The following is an 11260-nucleotide window of genomic DNA, read 5'->3' as shown; positions in this document are numbered from 1 at the left end:
GGGAAAGAAAAAGCAATTAGAAAAAAACACAAGTGGCAGGATCCTTGGGGAAGTGGACCAGTCCTTCCATCCTTCCTTCCCTGGTTTGCCCCAGGCTGTGCTGCTCATTCATTCTGGACTGTCCCTGAACCTCCTGAGAAAGCAGAGAGCAGCAAGTACTCCAGGGCAAAGGCAGACGATTCTTCCCCTTCCTTTCCCCTTCCAGAATAGCCAGCTTAGAATTTCTGAGCTCCAGGGAAGGCTGTCCCTGGAAGGCAGAAGGTGAAATGTGTTGGTGTGCTCAAGTTATTGTATTTTAAATGAACTTGGGCTGTGTGCGTGTGTGTGTGTGTGTGTGTGTGTGTGTGTGTGTAGGGGAGAGAGAGCTGACAGAACTGTGTGGCTCGGCTCAGGACCCTCTGAATGATTAGACTGCTTTGAGTCTGAAAACAAAGCCCTCTCCCCCTCCTCAAAAGAAAAGAGGTAATGACCTGAACTTAGCCTCTTCCCTCATTATTCATTAGGTACATTGCACTTAATAAGGTGACTCATTATTTCGCTGGGCAAAACATGCCCTGAGCTTGGTAGGTCTTGCTGGGGAAGCAAATAGCAACATTAGGCTTCCGAGGCTGTGAAGGGAAGTCAGTGTGCGCCCCCCACCTCACTAGACCACTCCTGACCCAGGCTGCTTTACTTCCTCAGCACCCGTGTTAGCACTGCACGGGCCAGAGGGCACTGCTACAACTAGTGACGAGTCCATGCATAATGAGGGACACTGTCTTCCAGACACACAGCTCTGTGTGACGCCTCACTATGGTCTGTGTGTTGGGCCCCGAGGACAGGGGAGCCAGCGAGGGTGAGGGTTGGGAGCAAGGGTTCAGCAGGGTCTGGCAGCTGCAGGATGCTGGGTTTGGGGAGGTGAAGTATAGTGGCCAAGAGTCAAGGTTGGTGGCACTGGCTGGGCCTTGCGTCTTTTTCTTTTGTCCCCGGTGGCTTGCCTGCATCAAGTTGTGGCTGATTGCAGAGGTCTCTCATGTCAGCGAGGCTTTCCTCCACAGCTTTTGCAAACTTGGTAGAAGAGGTCTCTTTGCAGCTGTGGAAGCTAGAGATGCAGAAAAGGACACTCTCGGGTTGGGGGTTGTAGCAGCAACCGTACCCATCGGGCACCACGGGCCCATAGCAGCAGAACATCTCCATGGTTGTGGGCACCTGGAGGAGAGAACAGATCAGGAGCTGCTTGTTCTGAAATATAACCTGTGAGCCTGTTAGCACAAAGGGCACTCTAGCAACCTGGGGCCTCCATGGAGTATCAGCTTCTCTGACTCTTTTCCACCTGGGCGTTTGACTGAGTTAACCCAATCAACTGGCTGCTTCAGCATGGATGGCCACGGTCACAGTCACAACAATGAACCCATCTCTCTGCATGAAAGCAGAGGAGAGGGGCCATAGCCGCTCCCTGGGCTGACATCTGCTCTACTGTGGAGTCAGACACGCCCGACTCACCTGCTGCTGGGGCTCAGCTGAGTCTCTCCTTTAGCTAGGGGCCATTCGAGGCACCAAAGCAATCAGGATAATTTATTAAATGGCACCATAGTGACATCCAATGGTTCGATGACTTCCCCAGAGGGAATACTTTATGAACTGGAGGAAATCTGGCCTGTACCTTCTGTCGATTTTCCTCACATCCTTAATTACTATCAGCATTGCCTGCTGGTCTGGTTTTTCTTCCCACAGCTCAGCCATGCACAATTACCCAGGGGTGGGTGCTTCAGAGTTAACCATCAATTGAAGTTTTAGTTTATATACAGAATATATTTTGAATTCAGAGTGCCAAGATTGTGATCCAGATCACAAACCGAGAAAAATGTGTTTCTGAAGACATTCAAGTCATAAATGCTTATTTCCAGTTGCAAAAACAAAAAGAAAAAAAAAAAACAAAAAACGAACTGCCACATGCCAATTAATTTTATTAGCTGGTCTTAGTGGGAAAATAGGACATGTTTTGAGGCAATTTCAGGGTAGGTTTGTTTTATTTTTATTTATTTATTTAGTATTTTTCCAAATTTAAAAGCAGGGAGGCAGTCAGACAGACTCCTGCACGTGCCCAACTGGGATCCACCCGGCATGCCCACCAGGAGGCATCGCTCTGCTGCAACCGGAGCCATTCTAGCACCTGAGGTGGAGGCCATGGTGCCATCCTCAGCGCCCAGGCCATCTTTGCTCCAATGGAGCCTTGGCTGCAGGAGGGGAAGAGAGAGAGACAGAGAGGAAGGAGAGGGGGAGGGGTGGAGAAGCAGATGGGCGCTTCTCCTGTGTGCCCTGGCCGGAAATTGAACCCGGGACTTCCACACACCAGACAACGCTCTACCACCGAGCCAACCGGCCAGAGCAGGGTAGGTTTGTTTTACCAGGTAGGTAGGGCTTTCAGAAATGACACCGGTTGTTTTAATGGGGCATAACAAATCTTATTAATAGAGTCACCTTATTGTCATGTAAATTTGCCATACTACAGCCGAAGGCCATAAAGCCATTCCAAAGCACTCTTTGCCCGTGGATTGTTTCCTGGAGAATTTATGTTGTGCTCTGCCCTGTTTAGTCACATCTGCAGCTCACTGCAATAATGGGAAAATCAAATCACTGAGTGGGCTTTTATTCTCAAACATAACTTTATGAGCCTATTGCCCATGGGCAGCCTTTCATAGATGAGGTGGAGTTTCAGTAAATTGATGTGTGTGTCTATGTGGGGTACTTTTTCTCTTAAACTGCTGCCTTTTCCTAATGGATTTCAGTCCATTGTTGTGACAGTGGTCCTCCAACAGAACAAGCCAGTGGTACTGATTAGGAGATGCTGGGCTGGCAGCTAATCGCTTGCTGTTCGTTGCATGGCCATTTATTATAATGGCTGTGACCTGCTTGGAGGGCCCTGTCTGTGCTGGGCATTTGGCTGGGCTTTCTACCTACATCATTGCATCTAAAGGAGCCAGGACTTCACTCTAGGCCTGTCAGACTCCAGAGGTGACAGGCTGAAAGATAGTAGTGTAATGGTTAGGGCACCAGAATGAGTGCTTTCCTATCCTGTCTACCTCTGCTCAGGTGGCACTTATGATTATCCCCATGTAGAAGATGAATAGCAGTGATCTGATCATTTAGGTCATTTGCAGAAGGTCACAGAGTTCATGAGATGTGGATACAGGACTTGTCTGATTCCAACCAGTGGCCTATATTCACCGAGCTCTTTAGAAAACCCACTGATTACGTTAGGTGGCTTCTTGGACAATGGCCACAATAGGGTAGTACCTGGCTGGTGGAGAGGACAAACTGATTGCTCTTCAGGTATGTTTCATCTGTGAACATTTCAGGCAGCTCCTTGCACACATCCCGGGCCAGCTCCCGCAGCCCCAGCAGGTGATTGTCGATGGCCATCCCCGTTATGGCCTGGGCAGTAGGGAACAAAGACTGGTGAGTGAGATGTGGACTCTCACATGCCTCCTCCTTTCCTCCCTAGTCCTTAGGGCTAGTGGTGACTCTAATGGCCACACTTGCTCAGTGCTCGCTGCAGGGAGCATGTGTGGGTGGCTGCCCAGGACTGACCCCTTTACAATGTGACCTCTGCTCCTCGGGCCCTTGTGCATGTTTATGTGCTCAGGATGAGTCCAGCTCCAGCTGCATTCCAGTGTGAGTCTGGGTCCCTTCCCATGGTGACTGCTGAAGTTTACCATGTGGAACCACTTAGCACTTGAAGTGAAGGTGCAGTCTGCCTGGTTGACTGCAGTACTTTGTCAGATAGAGAACGAGTCTGGGCAGAAGGACAGGCACTGGGCCCAGGGACTGTGAGCCCCATGCAGGCCTGGCGAGGGGCCTGACTGTCACTAGATAGGCTCTCACTACCCTCAACACTTTATCCTCCAGTGGGATGCAAAGGAATGAGAACAAAAGTTGTTAAGATCTTGTTCCTGAATCTTGGCTGCTATTTCATGGTCCCAGAAACAATCAACTCAAGTGGATCTAAAATCTAAGGAATCATTTTGAAACAGAAATTAGACATCTTAGGAGAGGCTCAGCTAATATTTTCAACGGGAAAGCTTGAACGAGGAAAGGTTTTTTTCTTTTTATCGCTAGGTATTTGAGTTCTCAGGAAAGGATATGATAATAACAATGGGAGCTCCAGAACCTCTCTGTGGGAGGTGCTCCAGATGGTGGTGGGATGGCAGTGGACCGTGGGCTAGGACACCCATTCTGCATTGCCCACCTGAGGCTGCATGTGTAGTGCACACCCTGGTTTTGCTTGGGTTACACACTTATTTGAGAAAATTGGGGGAAGGGGCTGATGGAGATGTGGGGCCACCTCTAGCCTACAGTAATCACCTCTGGGTCAACCTCAGGGCAACTGTAATTTTGGGGGGGTTTCACCATTGTCCACTTAGCTGTTAAAGCCCCACATATAAAGAAACCTCCCATCACAGAGAACTTGGCTCAGGTTTACGAGGCACATTTGGTAATTTGACAACTGCTCTCTTTCAGTTGGAAATGAATACATAAAGATGACTCAGAGGCCCCCGTCTCTCCAAATGCACCTAATTATAGGATGGAGAGAATCGTTATACAACCACTGCTATCTTCACATGTGCTGCATTCAGACAGAGGAAGAACTGAGCCCAGCTACGATGTCAAGCACACATCCTATTTCTCTGGTCACCTCTGTTTACTGACTGATTTCTGTAGCTCTGTAGGAACAGCTACACTGTGCTGCAGACAGCCCAGCCCTGTCTTCACTGTCTTGGAACCTACATGTAGCAACTGGGTTTGATTGAACAGATTGTTTGGATGGGTGCCATGAGTAGTGAGTGAAATGACTCATCATTCACCCTTTTTCATTCATTTAGACAATCCTGGGTGCCTACTGTGTTCCTGCTGTTGCTGAGCACTGGGCAGAGAAGAGAATAAAGCAGTTCTAGATTCAACCCTCATGGAGCCTCACATGTGGTGGTAGGCAGAGGTTAGCCATCTATTTAAATAAACTCATGTTCAACAACTGAGGTTAAATGTTATAAAGGAAACCACAAGGTGCTATGAAAATATGTGACGAGGGTGTCTGGACCACATTTGTCCCTTGCTGGAATGTTCTTCTCTACCACCCTGACCAAGTATACTTGCCAGATATGGGGAAGGTTCCTTGGTTCTTCCCCATCCCTTACTCTGCATGGCCAATCAGTCACCAGACTTACCTACAATGCATCTCCACAGCTCTTCTTTCTCTATCCCCTATCTTTTTTTGTTTTTAAATCATCCTCATCAACTTAAAATAGTTAATGCAAAATGACCCCATGGCAATCCTTTGGAGGATAGTTTTCTAATTTTTTTTCTAAAAAAAAAAAAATCTAAATTATTATCACAGTTATATATTTAAATAGTTTTAAAAAACCAAATAATGGCTTATGTCACCATGCCAGCACTGATTCCCACTCCACAGAGGCAACTGCTCAGAACACTTCCAGCATGCGCTTTCTTAGTTCTAAATAACAGGTGTAGAAGGCCATTGCGGCACTTTTTAGTTTTACTTATATAAATACTCCTCTTACTATAGAAGATAAACTTTGGCTCTTGTATACCGCTCTTCTCCAAATACACATACATTCTCCCATCTTCCCAGTAGTTATATTTTAACTCTTTGTTGCTTGATCAACGTTCAGTTTTTCCATGATTATAATTATTCAAGGATTTATGGTTAAGTCCTTCATGTATTATTAGATTTTCTTTCTTATTTTTTTGTTTTCCCTAGAAAATGACCATTTTTAAATGATGAAAATGATGAAATTATGTTTTTTCCCATTTGTTGAGCTTTCTATATGTCTATAACTAATTGATTCCTAAAACCTTATTCAGAAGCATAAAACTTCCCTCAATACACTAAATATATCTGATAATTAAACAGTTTCACTTCTCCTTCACTTCTTGCTCTTCTATGGACTGCTTGCTTCTTGGTTCTGCTGAGCAGCTGCCAGCTCAGGATTCCCCTTTACTATCATCCTCTCTCTCTGCCTCTTATATTGAATCTTCTCATTTTTGGATCCTTTGGCTTTTTCTTTTCTATTTTCTTCTCTTATACTAGTGTTCTACATCCTCTGATAGCTTTACAAGAAAGAGAGCTTAATAAGTAAAAATTTTGAGACCTAATCTGTCTGAAAATGTCCTTATTCTCTTCAAACTTGATGATAGTTTAGCTGGGTATAGAATATGTGTTAAAAATAACTGTCTCAGAATTTGAAAGCATTGCTAAACCATTGTAACCCTTCCAGTGATGCTGTTGAGAACTCCAATTAAATTTTCACCATATTTCCCCCCAGAGTTACTTTTCTTTTTTGAAAAAGAAATAAAATTTTATTTTTATTTATGGATGCAATAACATTCTTTCTCTTTCAGAAGATTTCAATTTTAGTTTTTTTAAATCCTTCTATTTCCTGCATTGATTTTACTCCCTTTAACTTTTTAAAAAATTATTTAAAAAATTAAACAGAAGTATTTGTTTTTACTGGTTTTTGTCTTTTATATTAGCAACATTTTAATGTCTGATGAATTATGGCTATTTTTTGCTAGAATAAAGCACTGAAAAAATGAGTAGAAGAATGAGAATGTGCTTGTCAATTGGTGGACTTCACTGTGAGGTGGGCTGGCTGGGCTTTTTCATTGGAGACCCCCCTACACTCACACACACACATACTGTCAATGTCTGTGACTCTGTTTTCTTGGCTTGGTCAGTTTCATCACATAAAAATTTTCTAATCTCCTGCTTGGGGAGAGGTGGTAATAAAGGGGTTACCAGTATACCTGGAGCTGAGGGGCTGGAGGGTGTACTAGTAAGCAAGCAGACTTCCATGAATCCCCTATTTCTGGGACAGTATCCAATCCCTCAGCTGTACCTGGTGTCTCCAAGTCTAGAGTCCTTCTTCCACCAATTTTCTTCTTTTCAGCCCTACAGCCTTACTTTTGGTGGGTACCCCAATATCTGAGGTTCTGCACTATAGCTCATTGGGCTCCTGGGCCTCCCTTACAATTTACTTAGGTTTCAGCTTTCTCTGGTCTGCTAAATTTGTTGCCATCTCTTTTACTTTTCAGGTCTAAAAGTTTGCTGTCACCTCCTATGCTGTTCTCTTTCTTCTAGTGCATTTATGGCTTAAAACTTACTTTGCTGATGTTTTTGAGGGTTTTGGGGGGAAAGGATAGTAACCCCTGTGTTCAATCCACCATGTTTAATCAGAAGTCAGAAGTTTGAGCTTCCCTTAAGTCCCCTGCCCTTGCTCTACTTCAGTTCTTACGCCAGCTCTTTCTGAATATATATTCCCGTCTATAGTCAGTGTTGCTGCCTCTTGGCAGATCTACTCATGCCCCAACCAGTCCTCCTCCCACCTGGTCGTTCGAGTAGCTTTGCAGCAGAAAATCCAACATTATGAGCTTTCTTGATCCTCTGTTCTTTGCATACCTGACTTACTTCCTTTTCCTCCAATGTGTCTTATTCTCTCCAGACTGTCTTTGTGCATGCTGTATCCTTCTGGAACCATTCTTCCCTTTTATGTCTGTTATAAACACCTCCTCATCCTTCAAGTCTCATATTAAGCACTATTTCCTTCAAGAAGTCTTCTTGGATTTTCCAGTCAGAGGAACGAGCTAGCTCCCTCATGCTCTTTACTATGTCTTGAGGACCTCTTTCACATAATATTGAATTTATCATTTCGGAGATTCTCCTCCTAACTACACAGTAAACTCCCTAATGATAGGGCTTGTGGACTGTCTTTTTTTTTTTTTTTTTTTACTTCCTAACACCCAGCACTTTATTGAGCACATGCAGATCGAGCATAATACATAATGGGTACCCAAAAAAACTGATTGGATACATGAGAGTGAGCTTGATTTTCTCCAAATGGAACAAACACACTTCACTCTTCAGATGAAGTAAGGACCTATATTAGAGAATATATGGAATTAGAGGAAAGTCTATACTGGCTGGTACTAAACCCCAGATATGCATTGTACTTGTTTTCAACTATCTAGAGTGGAATCTGGTCAACTTCTTTGCAAAGACTATATCAGAATGATTTTTAGTGAATCCATTGATCACTAGCCCCAGGGTATTCTTTGTTGTTTGAATGCAAGCTTGCAGTGCTAGAAAATAAATTATTTCTCTAAACTAAAGAAACATTTCCCTTATGATTTTGATGTCACTACTAATTTTCAGGAAAATATATTTTTCATTTACAGCCTATAAATAAAAACATAAAGACTAAGAAGGCAAAATCAGCACTGGGTGGGAATAAACCCTGCCTCACCTACGACTGAGCAAGGTGCACGAGCCACTCCAGCACTGGGCCTGGGTGCACTCCCTTCACCCGTTACTTCACCTGTTGTACAGAGCACAACTTGCTGTACATATTTGGTGCTATTATTGTTGTTGTTTCAAAAATGACTCATTGTGTTCTCATAAAATCTGTCTAGAGAGCAGGTATGGGGTGTTTCCTAGGTTCTAAAAATTAGAAGGAGGGGGCTCTGGCAGGTAGGGTGGGCTTGCCAAGTCACTATCACCCAGCTTGTGCTGTGGCCCGTCTTTTGTAAGCCCAGTGCTGGCACAGCCAGTTGTCATAAGCTCAGTGAGGCTGCACCTCATCACTCACCATGACTGCATACTCGGTCTGGGCTCTGAGGGCGTCCTTCAGGAGCTGCAGCTTTTCCGCATACTGTGGACAGACCAGTCACAGGGCACACGGGGTTTTCAGGGGCTACTCGGGGACAAACAGGCCCAAGGAGCTGCTTGTCACAGAGTCAAGCTGATGGGCAGCCTCCTTGAGACTCCCGGACAGAGCAAGACTTACTGGCACAGGAGCCTCATGGTCAGTGACAGCTTTCACAAAGCACAGCGCCTCTGGAGTGGCCGATCGAATGTTGTCCACCCGTCCCTCCTGGAATCGGCGGATAGACGCGCTCTCATAGGTGGGTGCGAGTCTTCCATGCAGCCTACACAAGATGAGGGATGGATGTTACATGGTGCTGCATTCTCGAGGACTCAGAAATGCTGAGAGAAAGATAGCCCCAACTGGCTTTATTTTTACAGTCCTGACTTTACCTGGCATCGTATTTCATTTTAACGGTTATAGAATTCTAGAGGAGTTTTCTCAAAGATGAATGTTGGGGAGTCTCTAATATGAAGAGTTATGTACTTTCCATATGAGGGTGACATGACACAGATATAAACTAAGAAAGTGAGCTGGTAGCTTTTAAAAAAATCCCATTCTGGTGGGAAACCTATGATTTTCTGCAAGACCTGATGAATGTTTGATTAATAGCACAGAATGGAATAATTACATAATTAATCATTCATACCCCAGAGAGAATCCTGTTTTATTTAAAAACAATTCAAGCATGAACTATGGATTAAGGCTGGGAGGGGGCCTGGTATAAGCTGCTTCACCATCCAGGAGCAGCTGGGTTTTCAACAAACCCTGGACCCTCTCTAAAGATTGTGATGGGAGCAGTAATGGTTACTCTCCCCAAGAGCCAGGGAAAGTCTCTTCCTTAGCATGTGAACCAAGCAAGTGCCCCTAGGCTTATGTACCTGGATAGCATACACCTTTCTTTACCAGTCAATAAAGTGCTTGGTGTTGGGGTGGAGGGAAGGAAAAGACACAGAATTCAGAGAAGTACAGTGGCAGCCCAGAGTCACACAGCAAATCATGGTCTTCTCAAGGCAGATGTCTCCACACTAAGTGAGCTCCATAAGGGCGGAAGGCCAAGTCTGACGTGGCACAGGGCTTGTCTCTGTACTGCTTGGTGAGCAAGTGAATAAACTTCTCTTGCACTTAGATCTCATTTTCCCCAGACACAAGCAAGGAGCTCTTTTCCTGTATCTCTGTGGTCCCCAATGCAAATGCCATGCCAACCACAAAATAGACACCATCACTAGCTGGTTATGGATCATCCTCAATTTAGGCAACTTCTAGGTTTCTGCTGAATCTAGGAGCTACTTTTCTTTAAAGAAAAAATTTAACAAGCTTTAAGCTTGTTAAAGCTTAGACTCTGAAGAATGTTCTCTGTGGGAAGCAGATCATGTTTTAGGTATTCAATGAGCCAGTAGCCTCTGGCCATGTCCATTCTTGGCCATGTCCAGTAATAGTAAAGATCACATGGTGCACTGTGTAGATTCCTCTTGGCTTTGGATCTGAGGCTCTGAAGAGCTCACTGAACAGTCTCCCCAATCATGGATCCAGCAGGACACTGACTTCATGGCCCATTTCAACCAGTTGCTAGTAGAGTATCAGAATGGTATTGATGGCAATTCCAGTCACCATGTCTTACCATGGTTCATGTCGGCAAGGTCTCTGTGTTGTGGCCATGTAGGGTGATGTCAGACTTTCCCAATGAGTTGTAAGAAGACAGATGCTCAGAGTGGCTGCTCCCTTTCCCGTGAGTTTAGCCCCACATGGGACACCAGCATCCAGGTGCTGTGTCCAGATGGGTGCTGCCTTCTCATTAGTGAGACTCCTTTGCTCCACTTTATTGCTAGCATGGCCAGCTCACAAGCTTGGGCTTCTGGAATACCAGAGCCAACTAGAACAACTGGAGCCAGCCATATCTGGAGGAAGATCTACTTTGCACATTAGTTTTAGCAAAGTTCTATATAAGGTGAGTCAGGAACCCTACTCTGCCTTCAGCCCTGATTCCCTACCACTAGAGAGGTTTTTCTAAATCACAGACCTGACCGCGCCACCCTAGATAACAGTCCTATAGTGTCTTCCATGTGTGACTCAGTGCCAGATGCCTGTTCTGTGCCAGGTGTGCAAGGTATCAAGACTGTCATGCATGGAAGAGACAGTCTAGAAAACAAAGTCAACAAGTCAATGAACAAGGCAGCTCACATGAGTAACAACTGCCATGAGAGAGAAAGGGAACACAACTGGTGTGACATAAAACTGAGTGGCCAGGGGATCTGAGGCGTCTTAGATAAGGGGTCACAAAAGTCCTTTGAGAGCTGAAACCTGAGTAGAAGGAGCTGTCAGGTGAAGAGGAGTGGTGACAGGTGTACAGGCAAAGGCACAGCCAGAGCAAAGGTCTAGATATGGGAGAGAGCTTGGGGAAGACCCTAGGTGAGGCCAGCTGAGAAGGAGCTTTTCTAAACCTGAATTTTGTTTTAAGCATGGTGGGAAGCCACTGGGAGGGTTCACGGTGATAAATGATAGAATCTGATTTGCATATATTTAAGTTCATACTCTATAAAGATAGGATAGAGTAGGCAAGA

The 11260-nt window shown here is 44.9% G+C and overlaps 1 protein-coding gene across 2 annotated transcripts in view; it reads right to left on the bottom strand.

Annotated features, from left to right (window-relative positions):
- Positions 1 to 509: 509 nt before the first annotated feature.
- The window catches only part of CHAT (choline O-acetyltransferase), a 75665-nt gene continuing 64914 nt past the window's right edge, over positions 510 to 11260 (bottom strand). For both annotated transcript variants that reach the window (XM_066348797.1, XM_066348796.1), the window contains 4 exons: positions 8841 to 8982; positions 8643 to 8705; positions 3277 to 3414; positions 510 to 1188 (listed from right to left, as the gene is read on the bottom strand). In XM_066348797.1, coding sequence (XP_066204894.1) covers positions 919 to 1188; positions 3277 to 3414; positions 8643 to 8705; positions 8841 to 8982 — 613 coding nt within the window. In that variant the 3' untranslated portion in view covers positions 510 to 918. The remainder of the gene's footprint in view (positions 1189 to 3276; positions 3415 to 8642; positions 8706 to 8840; positions 8983 to 11260) is intronic.

The sequence above is a fragment of the Saccopteryx leptura genome, chromosome 9 (genome assembly GCF_036850995.1).
Source record: "Saccopteryx leptura isolate mSacLep1 chromosome 9, mSacLep1_pri_phased_curated, whole genome shotgun sequence".
Taxonomy (NCBI): Eukaryota; Metazoa; Chordata; class Mammalia; order Chiroptera; family Emballonuridae; genus Saccopteryx; species Saccopteryx leptura.
This window is presented reverse-complemented; position numbering and strand designations above follow the sequence as displayed.